The following is a 24,183-nucleotide window of genomic DNA, read 5'->3' on the forward strand; positions in this document are numbered from 1 at the left end:
AGTATGAGCCAGACTTCTCATTTTACAAAACTAAGCCTTCCCAGTGCCAGGCACTATTCTCCACTGGATGAAGAGATGCTCTCCCCACTCTGGTACTTTTGTTTTTTAATATTTTTTTAATTTAATTTAGAAACAATCTTATTTTACATATCAATCTCAGTTCCCTGATCCTCCCATTCTCCCGTGGCTCCCACTCAACCCCTCATTCCACCACACATCCATTCCCCAGGGAGGGTGAAGCCTTCCATGGGGGATCATCTAAGTCTGTCCTAACATTTATATAGTAGGCTGAGAGAGTAGCCCTCCATAGGGAATGGGCTCCCTAAGTCCATTTATGCATTAGGGATAAATACTGGTTCCACTGTCAGAATTCCCATAGACAATTCCCAAGCCTCCTAACTGTCACCCACCTTTAGTCAGGTCCACCTTGGTCAGGTCCAATGGTGGTTCCCACCTTTACAACTGGGGTCCACGTACTCCCATTTGGTCAGGTCAGCCGTTTCTGTGGATTTCTCTAGTCTGTTCTTAACCCCATTGCTTATCACTCCTCCTTCTCTACAAATGGATTCCAGGAGTTCATCTCAGTGCTTAGCTGTGGGTGTCTGCTAATGCTTCCATCAGCTACTGGATGAAGGCTCTAGGCTGGCATTTAAGGTAGTCATCAATCTCATTATTGGGGAAGGGCATTTAAGGTAGTGTCTCCATTATTGCTAAGAGTCTTAATTGTGGGCATCCTTGTGGATCTCTGGACATTTTCTTACTTTTCACAAGCTCTCTGCCATACATTTCTCAACCCATCTTTGTAAGAGAGCACATGGAAATTGACCAATGACATTGGTCTATGAGGGAATCAAGGCATCTTTACATAGTTCATTGTAGTGGGGACACAGAAAAACCGTCTTAGCAACCACTGAGGATGCATGTTTATGTAATAATATTCCTGTGACTCACCAAGAAGCAAGATCCATGAATTCAACTACTTGTTCAGTAACATTTCAACTTCTAAAGTTACTGGGGTTAATAGATTAATTAGAATGTCAGCGAATGTTTTGGAAGGGTGAGTTTGAATATCACTTTCAACTTAGGCTAATAAGAACTTGGGCCAATCCCTGAATTTCAAATGCATTTAAAGGTGTGTGAAATACCAGGACTGCATAACAGTCTGCATTAAATGAACAAGAGTTTGAATCTTGGTTCTGCCATTTACCAGGGTTATGACCTTAAGCCTGCTGCTTTTTATGCTGTCTGTGACATCCTGTGAAAATTCTAATTATACTTACTTTCGGAGTGGCTAGCAAGAAGCAATGAATGTAAAATATTCAGAATGCAGTCATCACTTAATGTATGGTGACTAGAATAATTTAATAAACATCTATGTAGTGAGAAGTAGGACTCTAAGAGGAATTATAAGAGGTACGAAAATGTTGTCCAGGCAGGTGACGAAGTCATGAATTATATCCTCCTGAACTTCATCTTTTATTGGCAAGAACATGCATCCAAGTAGCTATGGCACAATACACTGAAGCTTGGCGATATCAAGTAATTAACATAAGCAGTAAAAGTAGCAACAAATAGGCACACATAAGGAAAAGATTGTACCCCATACTGGTTTTAGAATTTTCATGAAATAATCTGAGGAACTTGACACACAGAGATGATAGTCTGGTTTTATCTTGTGTTTTGCTTTGTTTGTTTTTATGTCTTTCTTTCCCAAGCAAACAGACAGAATGTTGTAAACAAAGCCCCAGAGACAGAGGAGTCCTGGACACATTTTGGAGAAGAGACAAAGCTATCATGTAGATAGTCTGTAAGAAAATAGAAACATTCAAAGGCAAAGCCCAGGCTGATACCTGAGTGTACCTACACCATCAGGAGGCTGTACACGGAAATGAGGGCTTTATTCAGTGTATCAACTATAATTTAAGAGTTTTGAGTAAGAAAGCTATTAGAGGACTTACCCTAGCAACCCTCAGGAATAGGAGGAAAGCATAGAAATATTTATGCCAAGACATGAGCTACTACTGTTGAGCAAATCCCTTTGCTCTGGAGGTATGTTCAGTTAATTCTCTCCAAAAGCTCATCGACTTGGTGCCACTAACATGATCCTATTTACAAATGTGGATATTGAGGCAAGGTGACACGGAGTAAGATAGGTGAGATCTAGGAGTTTTTAAAACCCAAATCCCGGTTACTTGACTCTGGAGTTTGTACTTCTAACCTGCACATCTGTGGAGTGGGAGGCTTCATTAGGCTCTAGGGAATTCTGTGCTGGGTTCTGTTGTTTGTTTTCATGAGTTTTATTTTGCTTCACTCAGTTGCTCATTCTTGATCTGATCTACCTATTTACTAAGTATTAAGTGGGGGAAAATGAACAAGACACAGAAAATCCAAAGAATGCTTGCTTTTTTTTTTTTTTTTTTTTTTTTTTTTGGCCAGATTTTCAAACTTTTTATGGTCCCAAATTTATGTCAACAGTTTTCGAAAAGCATGCAAGGTCATAAATGCTAAATACATATATTGTTACGTTGAAAGTGAACCCCGTGCGAAAGGAGGTAACTGTTAAACTCTAAAGTATTAGTAAACATTGAGAATATTCATGAGCATATCGCTCTTTGAAATACCGGTTGCTACTCAAACAGAATGTTAGTTCACAATGAGTAAGACAGTTGAGCATTGCAATAGAGCAACTCATTGAAAAGAACAGACCCATAATGAACGACTTCGGGAAGCTTCGTTCCTCTCCGTACTCCTAGGAATAAAATACACACATCTGTTTTCCCTGAAGAGTAAAGCCGGTTCAGAAGCTGCTGAACTGAACTCGGGCTGTCACTGCCTGTGGGCGGTTCAAGCTTTTTTTTTTTTTTTTTTTTTTTCTTTGCTTCTCACGACAAGTGCTCAGGTCCTGTCTGCAGCAGGAGTCCAGCTTTGCTCTCACTGTTTCCAAGGCAACTGACCATCCCTGAGATTCCACTGATGGTTGAGGTGTGGAGTCCTGGGGGCGCTGCTTCTGCTGCCCGCCGGTCTTCCTCTGGACCTTCCCCGAAACCTCCTTGGTTTTCTGCGATCTGAGCACTACTACTCCATGCATGGCTGTCTGCTTGTGGGAGAGTGATAACAAGGAAGCTGCTGATTCTGATCTGACAGGCTCCACTTTATCTGGCTTGCACTTCTGGCCTTGGATACAGCAAACAGAATGCTCTCTCTCTCCTCTCCTCTCCTCTCTCTCTCTCTCTCTCTCTCTCTCTCTCTCTGCTTTCCTCTCCTCTCTCTCCTTTCTCTCTCCCTCTCCCTCCTCTCTCACAGCTCTCCTCCTCCCTTCTCCAGCTGTAGCCTTCTTAATGTAGTTTAATGGCTTTGCAAAGAAAGCCAGGGTGAGGAGCGCTTCTCAGTGGCTGTGGCTGGACCATGACCTAGCTGACCATGAACTTGGAGGGGCTTGAAATGATAGCAGTTCTGATCGTCATTGTGCTTTTTGTTAAATTGTTGGAACAGTTTGGGCTGATTGAAGCAGGTTTAGAAGGTAAGGGAGTGCTTTTAGTCACTTATAAAATCCTGTTTTGCAATTAAAAAAATTCTTAAAGAGAATGTTAGAGGTACCTGAAATGAGAACAGAGCAATTTGTTTGTGGGGCGTACATTCAGGAAAGCAGGTTTCTCAGGGTGAGGAATATTAACAAAATAAACTTTGGCAAGTTGTGGTGATGCTTTCACAGCAAAGGAATGTTAAAACACTATGGGAAGCCCTGTGCATGTAGCATGAAAACTGAGAAATAAAGGGCTAGTAATATGTGTCGGCTTATACTTAGAGCATTTGGTCCCTGCTGTTTTTGTTAGAGTTTTGTATAGGATATCCTCTTTTGATTATAACAGCAAATTTTATTTGTGTATGTTATGGGTAAACTTGTTTCTTTGATGCAAATGCACTCATCAGATAGAACCGGAAATGCACTTAGAAATTATTATGGCTTAAGATCGTACACCGAGGAACAAGCTTTCTTATAAGGTTGTCTGCAGGAGTGTTGATGTTATCTATTTTACAGTCTAAGGGGGAAATCAGTGGTGAAATGAGTTTCCAACTCCTGTGACCGATTCTAACGGATCCTAAACAAGATTTGGCTTTGAAAGTGTCAATATTTACGTTTATTAGAGGCTGATCCTCCATCCTTAATAGTCTTCTCTCCCTTTAAAAGTGAGGTGTGTTCTTCCTGTATCTTTCTGTGGACTGAGTGTATCTAGGAGACTCTGAGTAAATTTTGAATGTCATTTTCTTACTACTCGGGACATATTTGAGATATGCTTGTGTTCAGCCGGCCATGGTTTCTCAAAAGTTGGCAGTACAGTTTTAAAAAACATCTTGTGGTGGTGTTTGACAGTGTTGCTGTGGTATTCTCACTTGAAGTTTAAACTTGAGGAAACATAAAGAATGTGAGCAATGTCTTTACATCTTCTGTTAATCCAGTCCTCCCAGGAAGGCTGCCACAATGTGACATAAATATGATCACTTTTACAAGTAGCAAACATCAAATTAAAATAAGTGTGTCACTCTGATGTAGGTTACCAGAAACCTACATTTATAACTCATTGGGAGGAGGAGGGGGGAGTGGAAAGCAAGATTTATCAAAGTAATTTAAATGGAACTTTTCAGAATGCATATTGTGGCTCTTTCTGGAGAAAATTTTTGGTAGTTTTACAGTGAGGGGAAATCCTAAATTTTGGGAAAGGTCAATGTCTTTAAAATTGTCTCTCTTTTGTATGTTTTCATGAAACTAGTCACTTTATTTGGTTTCTGTGTGTTTTACTGTAATTTTGCCTGACGGTTAGAGCTGGGACGTCCCATTTTGATATAGTGGATTTTATGGTTTTTCTTCTCTTTGAGACTACAAGGTTCATGGGATACTATCAGAACTCCCAGCTTTTTGGAGGGACTGGTAACATTTTATTTTATGCTAGAGGTGTGGTCCTTCTTTACATTCTTCTGTCCAGGGGCTCAATTCTGGCTTTTGGGATAATGGCTACTCTAGCATTTGGTTTGTTTGTCTCGGGAGCATAAACATTCACCTCTCAAATAATAACTTAACGGTTGTTTCTTCTAAGACCTGCTAACCTCTATGAAAGTATTCAGTCATCTTTTCCCTTGTTACTTGTATTCAAACCTGTACTGATCTGCATGGACGATTTCTGCTTTGAAATGTATATTGCATGCTACTATCATTGTTGGTATTGTATTAACACTGAACAGGAAATTAATATTTTTTTCTAAAGTTCCCCATAAATCTCTGATTTCTGGTGTTTATTCCGAAGTACTTTTGCATGGCAAAATGTTGGCACTGTACTAGAGTAGAATTATATATAGTATGTACAAGTTAGAGGATGTGTAAAGAAATGCTGTCTTTTATATCTGAAATATTTATCAGAATTATTTCAATGTCAATTTAAGTGTCAGAAAGCTTTGTAAAGAGTATACAAATTAATTCCTGGAGGTATGATATGAATAAGTTAATGATATAGCTCATTGTATAGTTTACATATGTAGTCTAAAGTTATAGCTGGAGTTTAACAAATGAAGAGAATGAACAGCATTTATATCAAAGTAACAATTTGCCCATGTCCCAAAACCTTCATACAAACAAGAAAACATGATACTCATTTCATTCAGTTCTCTTTCCCCATAGGAATTCCTTTCCCAGCATCCCACACGTCCTAGTTGGAGAATACAGACTTGTTTTGTCATTCTTATTTCTATTTGTAGACATGCCCTATAAAGGAACTTGAGACTACATTCAAGGGAAAATTAAACTTGGTTAAAAACCAAGGATGAGTTGTTTTAAAGCTTACTCTAAATGACTAAAACTTTTCATTTCACTTTTCAACTGTTCTACAGTTTGGACATCACACAAAATGTAGTTTGAATTTAATAATATTATTGTTATGAATGATATATATTAGGTTGTATTCTGAAGAGCAGAGAAAAATACAATATTTACATAACATCTTGTTTTTAGTCTGTGTTGAATAAATGTACTTTAGAATAAATTGTTAATATAAAAGTTTAAAGAAATTGTAGTTGATTCTTTCTGAGTGCTTTTGGTTTCCATTTCTTGTGGGAAACTGGGATTGTCCGATTGAATACCCAGTATTCTTCCGTCTCAGTGTATATATGATACATTTAAACAAATGATGCTACATGTAGACCCAACACATATTTTCAAACAAAATGATATCTGGCAGGTCAAACTATTTCATTTGATAAAATAAATAATAGACTCCTCCATTATTCTCTAACTTTCTAACTTATAAGTCAATTTTACTTCTCTGAGTTTAAGATGAGAAAGCTGGGCTTGATAATTTCCATGGAACTTTCTAGTTTATAAATTCTATAAGTCTACCAGGAAATTAGAGGTTGATAATTTATGTAGAGTATATCCTTTACATGACAGAGTATCAGTGGCCTACTTTGTAACAGGTAAACAATGTAGCAATTAGACTAATCTTTTTTTTTTTCAATGTGGTAGGCTAATTCATCATACCCCAGGGAAGTGTTTATTGCATTTAAAGAGAACAGAGAAACTTATATCCCTGTATTTCTATATTTTGATATTTCAGGCCACTATCTCAGACACATTCTGATTATTTAGTTTCTCAAAATTTGCGCAGAGTTTTAATAACAAATATTCATATTACATTATATTTATTTTTTGTAGTTTTGTTAAACTTCAATCATATTTCTTTTTAATAAATTAATAGTAACTGAAGAGATAGCTAAGGAGTGTAGAGAACTGGATGATCATCCATCGGACCTGGATTAGTTTCCCAGTACCCACAAGGTATCTCACAATCATCTGTAACTCTGTTCTTAGGGTATCTGACACCCTCTTCTGGCCTCCTTGAGTAGTAGACACACACAACACTCAGATGTATATTCACACAAAACACCCATATACATAAAAGAAATCAATTAAAAGAACAAAAGTAATATTAACATCAGACCAGTGTGCATATGAAACAATAGCGCTGACTTGAGAAAAAATTTAGAGGTAATATAGTCAGTAGCTGCTTTTTTATATTGATTGTTATTTGACTGGGTGAGTAGTTGAGGAATCTTCAGAGCTATGAGAGTTTGGAATATGCCTACAGTTTCACAACACAAATTGCCTCTTCTTCAGCCATAAACATGAAAGTAGTTTTCTGTTAACACATTCCAGAGAAAAACTGAATCAAAATTTTAATGGCAAAGCTATTTCATTATCTCTATATGCTGTACAGGGCTATTAAAATATCTACGTTTCAAAGAAACACATACAAAATTACTATGAAGTGTTACTGAATGAGGAAAGAACAATCCTCATATTAAGCTACAATAATGAACAATTTTTTAAAATGCATTTTAAAATACATTTTAATGCTCATAGTAACTGTTTCTTACATAAAGAAAGATAAACGGATGTTCTGTATCACCTTTGGTATCTGCATAATGCTTCTTTTTTGTATTTGCTCACCTCACTTTATTTAGCAGATGTGAGTAATTCTAGACTAAAAGATTCTTCAAAGATTGAGATAGACTTTTGAAACCTAAGTCATTAGTTCTTCCATGCAGTTGACAAGTATGGTGGTAGATCTTCATATCTTTACCAACTTTATATCCATGGTATCTGTCCATGATCACTGTCATGGTGACTGGTGACCAAGGGATAGACTGTAGTGATTGGGGTGGGGGGATATTATTCCCAGCTGAAACTGCTGATTGAAACTCATAAAGAAGAATTTTAAAAATTCCTAGCGTCCTCTTTACAAAATTATAATGAGAAGCCAAAGGTGTTTTCATGTACTGACTGAGAAAAGTCCTTTCTAAACTATAACATTTAAGAAAATAAAAGTCCTTGAATACTTTAGCATACCATCTTTTAATGCCATATGGGATGGAATTAAGGGCTATTTTTAACCATCTAACATTATTAGTAAGCCCTTATAGTAAATATTTTCTGTATTATTAAAACATAAATACCTAAAGTGGAGTAATGGACAAAACAAATAGTGCACTCAGAGGTTACATCTAGAAAGTATGGAATTATTTGTATGGATTATATTACCAACTTCAATTTTTATTCCTTGTGATAGTTTAGACTATTACCTACCTCCTTATTGGTACATTATATTCCACTACATGTCTCTATCCTCTAAAAATTACCACAAATAATTTTAATACCTTTTTGACTAAGAATTAAATGGAAATTGAGCTAATGTTAAAACATTTGCTATAATAGTATAATATAGGTATTTTAATATTATAGTATAGGCATGTTCATTGTATAATATATTTGATTTATCTCAGTTCTATCAAGTAGGTGTTGTCACCTTTGATATGAGAAAAATTAGTAGCTAAGAGTGAAGGAACCCATAATTTGTAAAGCTGAAATTCAAACTCAGACCATCAAATTCCGAATCATGCTTTTAACCCTAATATACTACACATTATTCCAAGATGGCGATGGCCAATAATCTTGTGACAGGGATAAGATATTATATCAGGTATCCCTAGTCATCAACTCTACAAATAAAATTTGTTGAGTACAATGTACTAGATTAAACATGCCATAGCGAAGATTCTAAAGTCTTTCTCATCAACTAAATAAAATATTTATAGGTTATTGGATGAAAGTGAAGGCAGAAGTAGTCTAAATGCTCACTTGAAAACTGATGAATCTCATCTCTCCTTTTGCTTGGGAATGGTGGGAAAATTGATGGAGATAAGTAGCTTGTCATTGTTGAGGCAAACGGAACTCAGTGGGAGATGCTGCTTGCATCCAGTGTGGAGATATTTTTAATGAAAGTATTTGAGACGTATGGAGTAGTTTGCCTGGCTCCTTAGCAACTGTAACAAGATGATCCATATGGTAGTAGCATTCTGAAGAAAATGTACCTGAAACTGATTAGGAGATGAACACAGCCTCATTTATGTTTTGGTGTCTGATTGGGACTGTTGTCCACAGAACATATTTATTACAGCCTTTATTAACAAATATAAAACAGGAAGGAACATGGGTGATTCTCACTACCTGGGACAGAATAAAGGGTGGAATGAACACCAACTTCAGTTATGAACTTCCTTCCATCAGTTACTGGATGAGGGTTCTATGATGACAGTTAGGGTAGTCACCAACCTCATTACAAGAGAGGCCAGCTTAGGCAGGGACCAAATCAGGCCCTCTGCATATGGGTTACAGTTGTGTAGTCTGGTCTGTTTGTGGGACCTCGACCAGTTGGACCAGGTCATATCCCTGGTGCATTAACTGGCTTTTTGAAGGCCAGTCCATATGGTGGGATGCATTACTCAGCCATAATACAGGGGCGAGGGAGGGGCTTGGTCCTGCCTCACCTGCATCAGACTTTCTCTATAGGAAGACTTACCCTTTCTGAAGAGAGAATGGGGGTGGTTTAGGGGAAGGCAATAGGAGGGGGAGAATGGTAGGGAAGGAGAAACTGTAGTTGTAAAATGAATAAAAAACGAAAAAACTTGTAAACAGGATTTAAAAGGACTGCAGGTGAGATTCCCAATTCATGCTGTCTAATATGCAAGAATTCAGGTGTAGTTACTTCTGTTTTGTAGAAGGTTAGCTGAAGGTTTAGGCAGAATAAGAATGTGATTAATATCACAAGGGAATAGCAAAGCAGTTAAATCAGATTCAGTGTCATGATAGTGGGACTAATCCAAGTGGCATTCATTATGCTATAGAGAGTAAATACTTCAAATAGGACAAACATAAATAATAAACATATGTGAAAAAATCATTCTGTACAGAATTTTCCTTTCCTTTTAAGTTTGTTGGTTTTTATATTATTTTACTTTTGCATACAGCTTTATACAGATGTATTGGGAAAGCATAGCTCTGGTAATCAATTGAAACTATGAAGAAGGGAAAGTAAGAGTAGGTGTATCCTCAATTTACATAACTGAAGCTTTGACTTATCAAGGCTGTACAGAAGGAATCAGACATTATCTGAATCAAATCAATCATTCCACATATGAAGAAACTGAGTCTCAGAGAGATGGAAATTATTGTTTTCATGAGGACTACATCCTTTAAAGAAAAATAGAATCAATTATACTCAGAAAATATACTTTAAGCATGATCTAACCTCTATAACTCCAATTGCAGCTTTCCTGTACTCCTAGTGGACAAATCACTCTGACGTCTGTCATTCTAGGGATCTCATGAAAGTGATGTCCTTTGCCAGTCAGCACACTCATTAGATACAGATGTAGAATAGTGAAAGCTTTGGGCTGGATTTGTCAACCATAAAATGAAGTGTTTTACATCATTAAAATGTGTCTACTTAAGTTTTATAGTAGATATTCATTACTGCATGATAGTCTGCACAGTCAGTGGCCCAGGGAATGAAGTTCTATAACACCAAGGTTAAATTCCAAATGCATATATGTTCATATAGTCATTATAGGTGTTCATTACCCTAATTATTAAAATCACAGAGCTCACCCATTACTTGCTTTAATGCCACAATCTCACAGGGACCCACACTCATATCCTTATTCAAAATTCAAAGGTGTGGTGACACATGTTTATACTCTCTGTAGCAAGTATGATGAAGCAAAAGAATTACAAATCTGTACCTATCCTACTTAGTTAGTTCCACACAAGCCTGCATTACATACATAGTGACACCTGTTTTCCTTAGGTTGAAACTGTCACTACACTTCTGGCTTGAGGTATCACTCTGTGGTACATAGAGCACTCGCCTAGCATTAATGGAGGCCTAGTTCTCATTCCCAGCACAAATAAACAAACAAACAAACAAACAAATTGACTATCATTGTGCATGCTGTTGGAGCCATGCTTTTAAAAAGCATTTGAATAAGTCTGGAAGATTATCATCAAGACAAACCTTGCTCCTAATATAATATCTATCTATATCTATATCTATATCTATATCTATATCTGTATCTGTATCTGTATCTATATCTATATCTATATCTATATCTATATATATATATATATATATAAAGTCATAGAATTCAAATGCTCAAGGCACACACTCTAAGTCCAAGGCAATAAGATTGTTAACAACGAAGTGGCATATAACACCTGTAGCTCTATGACCTTGAGTTCAAATCACAATCTTATTTACCTCAGTTTCCTTTTTCCTTAGGTTGAAACTGCCACTGCACTTCTGTTTATTTTTTTTAAATGTGGCTTGAGATGAGTTGGTACTTACATGTGGTAGAAGTCTGCCTACAATTATAATGCATTATTTGTATTTTTCCATTAGAGCCAGACACCTACCTTTCCATCCAAACAATGGAGGCCACCACTCAGCATCTGAAACAAAAAGCTACACTCTTTGATTGTCAAGGAATTGAGAGCTATGCATGTGGGATTTAATGATTCAAAACCAAGTTTACTTTGTCTGATGAATGGTTGCTAATGGGATGTTGTCAGTACTTGACTGAAGTGAGCTTGAAATAAGTTTTGATGGCTGCTTCAGTCAACAAAGACAGAATTCACTCCCTTCTTTCAAACTTAAGTATGAGACCCTTTCATGATATGTGTGGAAGGCCATTTGTTGAAAGACTTTAAAAGGCCAGCTCCAAGGTTAGACATAGAGACAAGTGTGTAACTGTAAACAAATTAGGTGAGACCTCTTCTCTATCGCAGTTTAATAAGGATCAGGATAAACAATTAGGCCGAATAGATGTTTATTCAGGGAGAAATAACTCACAACATAGACAGGTGAACACCAACAGGTTCCTGCTTCCAAGAATTCCTCCGGAAGACCTCCTGTCCCCTTGTAACCAGGTTACTTCCGTTCCTGGCTCCACTTCCCCAGTGGGCGTGGTCAGGGCCACAGAAGGAGACAAAGTGAATATCCCACTACACTTCTCTTTCAATATCATTTAATAAATGTCAAGATACTAGCTATAAAAATGCACCAGAAGCAAAGTAGTTCATTTATTTAGTCATGTGCTGAATACATGTCTCTGTAATGATCCCCATATGTTGTTCTCTACACATTAACTCATGGTAACAAACATATTTCTAGTTCTTGTAAATATACTATTGAGGACACAAGATAAATGAATATATGTACATATATAATATTTAATAAAGAAAAATGTGGACAAAACTATGGTTCTGTATCAGAATAATAGAAGAAAGGCATCATGATATGTTAGTTAGTATGCAAACACTTGACAGAAATTAATTTCTGAGATACAGAAGAAAACCTCTGACAAGGATTCCAGGCAACAGGCCCACCTAGTTCAAGAACTGTGAAGTAGTTAGGGCTTTCTGTATTGAGGAGCTTAGAGTATAGTTGGAATATTGTTAGCTTGAAGGGTAGAGATAGAAGCCATGTAGTCGTAACTAAAGCCATGTCATACTGAACATTGCAAGTCTCAGAGATGTATTTTCTGATCCTTGGAAGCCACTGAAGTAGTGAGTTTATATAGTCCCTGGACAGCTATTTCAGCTTCTGTTTTAACCCCCTATAGTGGCTGCCAGCTTTATATGGAGTCTTCTCAGTGATACCTTACTACCAGACATTTGTCAGGATGTAGAATTATTGTCTCTTGTCAAACTCCCTTTTTCTGGAACAAGTGTCTGACCTTTACTGATCTTTACCATGTGCTCATGTCCAAATTCATCTTTATTAGGCAAAGTCTGCTCATTTGCCTACCACAGAGTATGAGCATATCTCATCTTCCTTTTTAACAGGCAGTTTCAACTGTATGATATAAAACCCAGCTGTTAATTGCATCATTAGAAGAGCTACCAAGTGCTTTGATATGAGAATAAATTTAGAGAAGCCAAATAACCTTCCTTGTGTATTTGCCATGGTGAAAAATACCAGGATAGTACAGGTTAAAAAAAAAATGACTTTCACAAATGGAAAACCATATTGCTTCCCTTTAAGTAGCCTCTCCTTCCTCACATATGCATTTTAGTGATAAATATCTAAATTGGGCATATTCCAAATTGAGATGAGGATAATACATTTACTTCCCCAGCTATTTATATTAAAATATAATTTATGGAACTAACAAGATTTATGGAATTGTTGCCTAACCCCCTCATTTTATGCATAGAGACACAGGAAGGTTAATTGACTCTTAGAAATCACAAAACTGTTTAGTAGCATAGATACCATAATAATTATATCATCTATGATATAACAATAATTATATTCTAGGTGAGGAGCTAAGCATTTAACGTATTTTAGTATCTAATTTTTACGAAGCCCTGTAAGAATAATCTTATTAGCCATAATTACAGAAATGCTGACTCTTTATTTACTTAGCAATATATTGCTTAGATATTTTTTCATATTACTGTTCTTTTCTGGTCTTATTATCTTATTCTTAAGGCAATGGGTGAATGAATTTTCTGGTGCATAGAATCAAGGAGTCTGATGGAAAAATAGCAGGCCACAATGTAGTGTCACAAAATCTGGGGGCAAGGAATCCACCTTTGGTTAAGGAGCTAATCAAGACTGTTCTCACTATTGAAGATTGTTGCTGATTGAGAAGACACAGTAGAATTCCAATTGCAAAATGCTCACACTGCTGGCAAGTATAAGCTGAATCAGCATGGGGCTCAAATCAAGGAAGCTTCAGGACTGATAGAAAAGAGTAGGCATTGTATCAGGTGCTAGTGTCACAACTGGCACTTCAAGAATACTTAGTTGAGCATTTTTCATGAACTGTCACCTACAATGCATGTATGACTCATATTGACTGTAACATTTATGAGGCAGTCATGATTGGATATTTAACCAAAGAAAAAGCATATGAATATAGTCGTAAAGTGTCAGGCATGCCTACTTGGAGCTTCTCGGGCAACCTAAACTGGCCACCAAGGTAGCGACACACATTGGGCATAGATAGATGTACCTGGAAGATACTTAAGCTTAAACAACAAAGTCTTTAGTCTTTGCATTTCCTTCAGACCCTTCCCATTCACATTAAAGCACAGGTATTAAAGCCCGTACCATCCACATGGATCTTCTTGTGAATATGTGCTCTAAGACATGACTATTAACTATTAAGTTACAGCATAAGAACACACTGAGAAAATTAGGTTTACATCATTTATGATACACATGCTATTTAGATGTATGCTGCTGAGGTGAACTCTGGAAATATCAATGCTTACTGTTTGTTCCCTTCATTAAGAACAGACGTTTAATGTCCACAAATGCCCTTTTTTGATTCACTGAACTACAGTTACTGAGCTTCTGTTTGCTGTTCTGGTATTGTGATATCATGAGGAAAATACTGCTGACATCCCTGATACAGGGGAGGGGTTGGCTATGCTTACAAACAGAACTCTTCATTTGTTTGTCATGTTCTGTGGTCAGCTAGACAACATAGAATATAGGTATAGACAACAGTAACTCATAAAATGTTACTGTCACTGCATTTCCTCATGCTTTACTAGGAAGGAGGAGGAGGAAGCATTTGGGAGGGGGAAAACATGGCTGCTGGAGGCAAGGAAAATATAGTAGTGTGACTTGAGCCTAGCCCAGGGGCAGCGAATTTACTGGGCAAATGTGAGGGGATAGCCAAGGAGTGAGTGCTGAGTGCTCACTTGAGATTTGTAGTTATTCTTTGAAAGGAAGCCTCTTCTGAATTATGAAAAGAAGGTTCTTTATTGAGTCCATTACAGAAAGATGGCATTTACTAGTCGTTTTCAAAGGCAAAAGCAGAGTCACACTGGAGAATGGAAATTATTAAGGAAATCAGCCTTCTTCTCAAGTACATGAGTATGCCTGGGTTCCCAATATGAAAAATGAGGTACCATTGTATCAGATCATAGAGGCAGTGCCATGGAAAATCAAATTGGACCAGACGGGAAAAGTACCTTCTGTTTGAATGAAGAAATGAAAGCCAATGGAAAGTTTCATTTTCTATGGTGTCCACAGTGGTGGTCTGTGTACAAAAGCAGTCAGTAAGGTCTTCAGCAAGGGCAACTCAGGAAAACGTTGACAAACATTGGCCGATGTGTCACGATAACAAAGATGTTTCACTCCATAGTCAGGCTGTGTTGGAAGCCACAGATGTTCTCCAGCAAGCTGTTGTGTTAGTTTCTGATTGCTTTTGTGAATTACCCTGAAAAAAAGGCATGTGAGGGACACAAGTCTATTGTGGCTCACTGGTCAAGGGTGTAGTCCATCCTGGCAGGAAAGTAAGTATTGCAGAGTCCTGAAGCCACTGTCCACACCATATGCACACCAGAAACGGAACAGTGAATGTCTGTGCTCTGTATTTATATAATAGTGAGAGACTGTTCAATCACATGAAAAATTGATACAGAATCAGTGATCAATAGATGATGACTTTTCCTAAAGCAAACTGCAATATGATTTTTAAGTTAAAAAGACAAAATATTTACAATATAATTCTTACCTTAAAATAACAGGTTTTAAAACAACATCCACAATAAAGTCCTCATTAATAAATATGTACATAAAATGGAGCACTTGACTTTGTGTTCTTTTTTGACCATGTGTATGTTCCAATGCATTCATATACAATTAGTACTTTTAAGAGGAAAAACACATCAATATAAAAATCCATACTTTTTCGAGAACAGAGAGCCACTTTAGAATATAGCAATTTACCCATTTAAAATGAATTTAAAACACATTTTATGTTTGGTTCAGAAGAGTTATTTTAAATTAAAAAAGTTTGTGTTTACCTTAAAAGCAAGAGAATTCAGAGGTGAACATCTTGGAGCTAACAGTAGATTCTTGAGGATTAAAGCCTTCTTTGTAGCTTTGAGAAAAAGTTTCTGGCAAAAATGATAACAAGCGGTGTTTATGCGTACCGGATGTCAGGGAAGTTATTCAGTGGTTTGTGAAGTGACATTTGGCAGCTCGAACTCATTTACCTGAAAGAGGTGCTTTTTCTCCGCAGCTTCTGTGAAAAGAAAACAAAAAACCTTGGGGGCAAACCATTTTCACTCCTTGGTGGGTTTTGCTTCGGCTGCTCTGGAAGGAAAGCTTGATGCCAGTGCAGGATTGTGTGGAAGGATGGAAAGGGTGAGGAAGCTCTTTCTTTTGGCAGTTCTCAACCTCCCTTTGGGCATTAGTAATTTTCTTTTGCTGGTGGAAGCCAGCTTGCAGCTGCCCTGAGCTATTCATGCGAAACTCAGGTACGAATTATTTAATGTGGGAAGCAGATTAGAAGGGAAGGACTGATAAAATGAGGAGCCACAGAAGTGCAGATTCCATTAAAAGTCTCAGTGAAATGAATCCTCAATACTTCCCATATATATATATATATATATATATACACATATATGTGTATATATATATATATATATATATTCTGTTCTTTTACTTTATAAAATTTAGCTCTAGGGGCAATTCAGGTAATTTTTCTTTTTTATTACTATTTTTTAAATAATAATGACATAGTTTCAGCTGATTCAGTTTCCAATGAAAAGAATTTGGGGTAGGAGAAAAAAATATCTGCTTTAGAGTTTATGCCATTTTGAAATTCAATCAAAATAATAGCCATACTTGCAAAGAATTTAGGCCCCCAACAGTTTCCCTCAGTTGTTATTCATGAAGAAACCAGGCCTGATGACCACTCTGGTGTTTTCATCCAGACTCAATCAATAGGTATTTGATGTTAGGGAATGGGTGTAAGCATCACCCATAGAATTGTGGTAAAGTATAGGAGGATGCCTTTTCCATCGAGTATATTTACAGGCAGGGAGCCTTCAGATCATTCTTGCTCTACCTTGACCAGGGTTGTACTGGCAACCGTCAAGCTGTACTGACTCTGGGTGAACCATTATAATCAAGTATTTTAGGCTAGGCATGTCTAGCCTAACCCATACCTACTTACGTCTAAACTCTGTAGAATCAAATCTGGTTGCAGGTACTCTATAAACTATATCTGATTCAGCGCTGAGTTCATAGCCTCACTTGGCTAGACCTCTTACAAATGACCTTGTGTCTGTGGTAGCAAGGAAGATTTCAGTAAGAGTTTTTGAGAACCGAAATCAAAACTGCAACTTTTAAGGCAAATTCAGCTTCTGGTGCTCAAGTATGTACTGTCCCCAGTACAACCCAATCATTTTTAGAGAGGAAGGAAGAAAGCTTAATTTAAACTTACTTTTCTGGCACTTAGTGAGTATCCATCAATAGGTTATGAGTAAATTATATCTGAGAAAGATAAATGCCCATCTATTAATTTTACATCCATATTAGGAACATAAATTACACAGCATTTGTCTTCTAAAACCTTTTTTGATATTAATTGTATGTAGGGTCTTTTAGACATTGCAGTAATAAAGGCATAAATAAATGAAGAGGAGGGAATTTCAGGAGGAGAATGAAATAGTGGGTGTCCTAGTAACTCTTTTAATAGGCTACTGAAACCGGCTGAAGTAGGTTTAAATCAGCAGTGAATACTGCACATGCTCTTCTTCCTAATGTCTTATGGGAATAAAAGTGTTTCAGATAGGGGACTGGAGAGATAGCTCAGTGGTAAAGAGCACTGGCTACTCCCCCAGAGGTCCCGAGTTCAATTCCCAGGATCCATAGGGTGGCTCACAACCAACTACACAACGAGATCTGGTGTCTCCTGCTGGTCTGCAGGCAGAACACTGAATACATAGTAAATAAATAAATAAATAAATAAATAAATCTGAAAAAAAAAGTTTCAGGGAGTCAGTCTAATAGTTAAGTGAGATAGTATGCATGGTATGCTTTTCATAACCATTTATTGTTTTACTGTGACAAGATTCAGACATCATGAGAACACAATTTCTTTTTCACTTGTAGGTAGTGATTAAGAGACATAGGGCAGGTCATTTAGTATATATATATATATATATATTTCTTTTCCAGATGTGCGAACATGTGCTAATATGTATATATGTATATATATACATATATATATATACATATTTCCATTTATAGTTATACTTCTCATTTCCAAAGTAAGTTCAAACTCCAGACATCGACACATTCATGAAATAAAATCTGAAGTCATTAGAACCTTTGTGTGTCTCTTCTCTAATTTGTACAGTTTTTCTGGAAGAAAGGTCATTTCTAAAATGTTTCCAGGAGAATTCAAAGGTTAGACATGTTTTACAGGGCAAGGGCATAATGCAATGGAGCTATGAACACCCATTGGGTTCAAAATATACTGCCACTATTAACCGTATTAAGAAAACTTGTAAACAAAGCACCCTACTTACGCTTGATCTACACAATTTTTGCACCCCATGAACCTCCCACAGAATCCTTTTAAGAGATAGATTAGGTCATTTGATGCACAGAAGAAAAAGTGAAAAGATCATAAACATTAAACCTGGAGTACATGTGTTAGACCCTAGACCTTGTTCTGTTGTTGATTCAGGTGTGTTATTGTTATTATTATTATCATAATTACTGTTATTACTACTACTTTGGCTTGTTTTAATTATGTCCTGGTTCACTTGTCCAAAACAAGAGATTAACATTTTCTCTCCAAAAGCTCGCAGTAAAATTAAATTAGAGATGAAATACATAACAGTGAAGCAATTGTTTCTTCTCTCCCTTTCCTCTAATGAATGGGGAGGGATTTGCAGAGATTTCAAAAGGCATTAAAGCCCTGGGGGATTATTGGGAAAAATCTGTCCTTGAGGAGATATGCTTGTGACTCAGGATTGAAATAAGACAAAATGCCCTAGTCTTTGAAGGACACACGTTTCAGTGAAAATGCTTCTAGGAACAGCTGTGCCTCATAGGAATCTATCCTAAATAGCTAACCGAGCTCCGTGCTTTGTACTTTTTATAGTCAGATTGGGAGTCCTCTCTTATATACTATTTTAATTTTTATCTGTTTAACCAATGGTTATGTCACAGTCATCAGACATGGCCTACATCACACAGGAAAGTATCTAATGCAGCCTTTTACTCTTTACATGTGATACACTGCTGATGGAATCCAACCACACATTTCATTTGCCCCACATACTCTGATCACCGGGATTCTGATTCCAATGTTGAGGTCTATAAAACTGGCTTTCACAATATGCAGAACAAAGGGAAAAGGCGAAACAGAGACATGCAAGATAAGTAGAGGATATTATGGAACATCCTCTTCATATCTGCATTTAAATGGAAAAGAAACTAAATGAGGGGAGTAAAAGTGGAAATATGGGTTCTAAGTCCTGCAGCGAACAATTTTCATTCAGGGTCCTTGTCATTCCTTATTAACTGTCATCTTACCACTGGAACGCATCATTCCAAGCCAAGCTAGTCTTCACTTTGTGCAGAGCTGGGTCACGGGAACTCATTTTATTGCTTTCTTACTTTTTAGATCCTATAGTTCCTTGACTTATTTTCCCATGGCAGACAGTTGCTCATTAATGACTTGCTAACATCAAAGTAATTTTTCTATATGATTTTAAACCTGAGAAAAGAAACTAAGTGTATAAAGTAATTTCTCCGAAATCCAACTGCCTCGTTTAGCATGTACGGTGATTTGGACACTGATCTGAGATTCTAAGCAGACATTTATTTACAGGGCATGCAAATGTGTTAGTCTAAATAAGACTTTTAAAGCAACCTCCAACATCCTCAGATGTCATTTAAATAATGCTGGTAATTAAAATTATTTTATCCATTCATTAAAAGTAGGATAAAAGGATGCCAGATTGACTTTACTTTGTTAAAACAGATGGCAACAGATCAACCTAGGTCGTCTAGGGAAGAGGACTTGTCCATTTATGTCTGTTTTAAAGGCAAAATGCAACAAAATGTGACATGGGAGATAAAAGGAGTAGATGAGAAACACGAAAGAGGCAATTTAAACTAACTAAGGTTGAATCTCAGGTATTTTCTGGTTAGATATAGGATTTGGCCAAAGACCATAAGGGATGCCAGGGTGTCTCTTAGCCCCTGCTCAGTTCTATGGTAACCATAGAACCCCTTTCTCAGACAGATGTTTTATGATGGGCATTTTTTGAGGGATGTGATTGATAACTATCTATGGAGAATTACCCTAGAATGGTTGCAGTTAAGGTATATGGGAGCCCCCAAATCACAAGAGTTTTTGGCTGTGGTAAATACAAGGTCCAATCCCTGCCTCAATGCAGACTAATCACTAAACACTGACTAGTTCATTAGAGTTCTTCATAAACCAGACTAAAATAAGAATTCACCTAAAAAATCCTGGGCCCTGCCTTTTTCTTTCCTACTTCCTCCATCTCACCTGCATCGTTCCTCAGGATAATTTTCTCCATAAGCCATGTGTAGGAGAAGCCGGTTTCAGCTTCTGATTCTAACTATCCTGGCTCAGGTAACTTGCTTAACTGTATTTCAAAGTTATTTTTCTGTAAGATTAGTCACCCAGTGAGATGTACCCAGCATCATGGGCAACCCCAAGCAAGAAGTCAGTAAGGACAATTGCTTCTGTGACTACTAAACTTAAATCTGTTACTATTCTGTGTATTAATGGCAAGCTGTTGATGGATCAAACCACATTCTAAAAGTAAGATGATTGTAATGTTTAATATAGATTGTCACCTTGACCTGATTTTGGAACACCTAGAGGATTACTAAGATGCATCCCTAGTGACATTTCAAAGACAACTGCATTAGGAGATCTCTGACCTAACGATTGCATTGATTGCTTGATGAACTCAAAATGTGATGGCATCATTGGGATGAGATAAGAAGCATGAGGGTTAGCTTCTTGGAGGAAGTTGGTCACAAGAGTTTCTGCGTTGTCTCAATGGTGATGTTCTTTGCTGTGCATATGCTTTTCAGTTTCATAAGGTCACTTTTTTTTTAAAATTATTGATCTTAATGCATGTGTTAAAGGGTTCTGTTCAGAAAGTCCTTGTGCCAAAGAGTTCAAGAATATTCCTCACTTTCTCTTCTATCAGGTTCAGTGTATCTGGTTTTATGTTGAAATCTATAGTCCACTTGTAGTTCAGTTTTGTGCAGGATGGTAAGTATGGAACTATTTGAATTCTTCTATATGCTGCAGTCCAGGTTGATTAGTAATATTTGCTGAAGATGCTGATTTTATTCCAGCGTGTATTTCTGGATTCTTTATTTAAAAAAAAAAAAGTAAGTGGCTATAGGTGTGTAGATTTATGTTTGGGTCTTCAACTCAGTTCCAGTGATCAGCATGTCTGTGTTTTGCCAATGCCACGCGATTTCTATATTGCATAACTCTGTAGTACAATATGACGTTGGGGATTGTGATCCCCCCAGTAGTTCTTTTATTATTCAGGAATATTTTACTATCCTGTTTGGTTGTTTGGTGTTGTGTGTTGTTGCTTTTGTGTGTACATGTATGTATGTGTTTCCATATGCATCTTATATTGCCTTTTTAAGATGTGAAGAATTATGCTGGGATTTTGATGAATGCATTGAATTTGTAGATTATTTCTGGTAGGATGGCCATCTTTACTATATGTATTAATCCTACTGATCCATGAGCATGGGAGGTCTTTTCATTTCCTGGTATCTTCCTCAATTTTTTTTTCTTCAATGTCTTACAGTTTTGATCAGACCATCTTTCACTTGCTTGATTATAGTTATTCTGAGATATTTTATATTTTGTGAGGCTATTGTGAAGGCATTGTTCCCTTATTGCTTTCTCAGCCAGTTTGTCATTTGCACATAGGAATGCTAGTGATCTGAGGGAGTTAATTTTGTATCCAACTACTATGCTGAAAGTGTTCACCACCTGTAGGAGTATTCGAGAGGTCACTTATGTATAGTATGGTATCAGCTGTTGTTGAGGGTTATCCTGCTCAGACACCACTTGTGGGAGGGGGTGAGAAGATACAACACCAAAGACTCAGGCATGGGAGTCTGTGAGTAGCACAGTATGCTGCAGCCAAGTTTATTAAGGAAGTTAGTCCTACTGGCATACTCCCTCCCAAGGTCCCAGTGGCCCAGGCGACTGACTCTGTTGTGTTGTCCTTTCCTCCTTGGTGTTTCGGGTCAGGAGTCTCTTTCCTCTGTGGGTGTAGAGGCTGACTCGTCTCAGGAAGGAAGTGCCTGTAGTGTATGCTCATGCGGGCTGGCCTGGGCACCTGGACAGGGTGACTGCAGCTTGGGCAGGCTGGTGGGCAGTTTCTCCTACTAACTATAAATAAAGGTACTTTGATTTCTTATGATTCAGTTTGCATCTGCTTGATCTTCAGTTATTTTATTGTTCCAGTTAAATCTTCAAGTACTATATTAAGTAGGTGTAGAGATAATAAACAACCTTTTCTTGCTGTTGATTTTAGTGGAGTTGCCTGGAGTTTCTCTGTATTTAAGTTGATGTTGGCTATGGGCTTGCTTTAAGATATTTTTATTATGATATAGAATGATGCTTGTAACTTTAATATCCCCAGCACTTTTAACATGAAGGCATTGGCTTCATAAGTCACTTATGTCTGTCTTGACCAGAATTTCTAATGTAATGGGATGAATTTCATTTTGGATCAGTTATTATGGTAAATATCATAATTTTAAACATTAGCTTGTGTGTGTGTGTGTGTGTGTGTGTGTGTGTGTGTGTGTGTGTGTGTGTGTATGGTGTCCATATGGAAGAATGAGTTGTTACTAAATGAAAATTCTTTTTTTTTTTAACAAATCATCATATCTAATACATGAGGAAAGAAGTATAAGGATGCTTTTAGTGAAATATTTGTAGTCTAGTTCACTTATTCAGTTATTGAAAGGAGATGGCTCCTATTGCTTTCAGCCTTTGATGTGATACAATTATTTTCTCTTTAATTAAAGGTTCACAGTTGAATTTTTAGGACGAAATCAAAGTAAATCAAAGTAATTCTGTTGTTTTAGTCAGAGTTTTTTTAGAGGATCAGAACCTATAGAAATATATATTTATATATATACATATATATATATATATATATATATATATATATTGAGAGAGAGAAAGAGAGAAAGAGGGAGAGAGAGAGGGAGAAGAGGGGGAAGGGGATATATTAGAACAGCTTATAGGCTGTGGTACAGCTAGTCCAACAATGACTTTCTACCAATGGATGGTCCAAGATTCCAATGGTTCTTCCATCTATGAGGCTGGGTGTCTCAGCTGATGTTCCCTATACACTGAAGTCTTAAAGAAGTAGGCTCTGAGGCCAGAGAAGGGATGAGGTTACCTGAGAGAGGTTGAACAAGTAAAAAAAGACAAAACATCCTTCATCTCTGTCCTTTATATAGGATCCAGGAGAAGATATGGTCCAGGTTAAAGAGGAATATTCCCACCCAAAAGATCTGAATAGTATCTTCCCATCTCAAAGATCCAGATTGAAGTGGTTTTGCCCACTTCAAATGATAAATGGTATAATTAAGAAAATATTCCCTTACAGGTTCACATAGCCATTTGGGTTTCAGTTTAATCCAGGCAGGGTCATATGAACAACCAAGAATAGCCACCACAAATCCACTTCCTGTCATCTTGGTACACAATCCTATCTCCTTATGCCATATTTGATTTCTAAATGTAAACAACAACCATGTCATAACTGTGCCTAACAATATAACTACCTCATACAACTGAAAATAATTATAAAATTTAGAATAGGTGGCAATTCAATGTCCCTTAAGGATATTCTCTTATTATCGCAAACTGAAATATGATAACCACTGATAGTCTCTTAATTGATGCTATATTACATAAAGCAAAGGGAACATGAATATGTGTCCAAATATATTTGTAACAAACATGACAGAAATGCATATGCTAATTATCACTCTTGCTTCTACAATTGGTCACATGGTTCTAACTACTACATTTCCTCCACTCTAAGTAAACACCTTATCAGATCTTGGCTCTTTCTCTGGAGGAGTGTCTATACCTTCATTCCTAAAGAGTCTGGGCCCTTTATCCTGCCTGGATCAGGTTGTTGTAGTTTTCCATTGACTTTAATCACAGGATATGGTATTACTGATAGACATCCAAAAGGATTTCCTAACTCCAGACATATCTCTCACCTCCATTGTGGAGAAACTGTCCAATTTACCCTTGGTAATGACTTCATTTTAACCAGTTGGCTAAAGGGAATCAGAAGCCCTAAGTCACCAGGGAGAAGCCTGAGCTTCTATTTCAATAGAAAGTGCATTGTGGCTCCAGGCAGGAGGGCTCACCACCTCTGAATCCAGAACTTCTAGGCCAGCAGAATTTAAGGTCACAGGTTAA

General features: G+C 37.1%; 1 protein-coding gene across 5 annotated transcripts in view; it reads left to right on the forward strand.

Moving 5' to 3' along the window:
- Positions 1 to 24,183, forward strand: part of Kcnip4 (potassium voltage-gated channel interacting protein 4) — a 998,325-nt gene that overhangs the window by 558,068 nt on the left and 416,074 nt on the right. The window contains exon 1 of one of the 5 annotated variants that reach the window (XM_051174062.1): positions 3,273 to 3,520. The exons of the other annotated variants lie outside the window; for them this stretch is intronic. Coding sequence (XP_051030019.1) covers positions 3,421 to 3,520 — 100 coding nt within the window. The 5' untranslated portion in view covers positions 3,273 to 3,420. Of the gene's footprint in view, positions 1 to 3,272; positions 3,521 to 24,183 lie in introns of those variants that run through there. 5 annotated transcript variants of the gene reach the window in all.

The sequence above is a fragment of the Phodopus roborovskii genome, unplaced genomic scaffold (genome assembly GCF_943737965.1).
Source record: "Phodopus roborovskii unplaced genomic scaffold, PHOROB, whole genome shotgun sequence".
Lineage (NCBI taxonomy): Eukaryota > Metazoa > Chordata > Mammalia > Rodentia > Cricetidae > Phodopus > Phodopus roborovskii.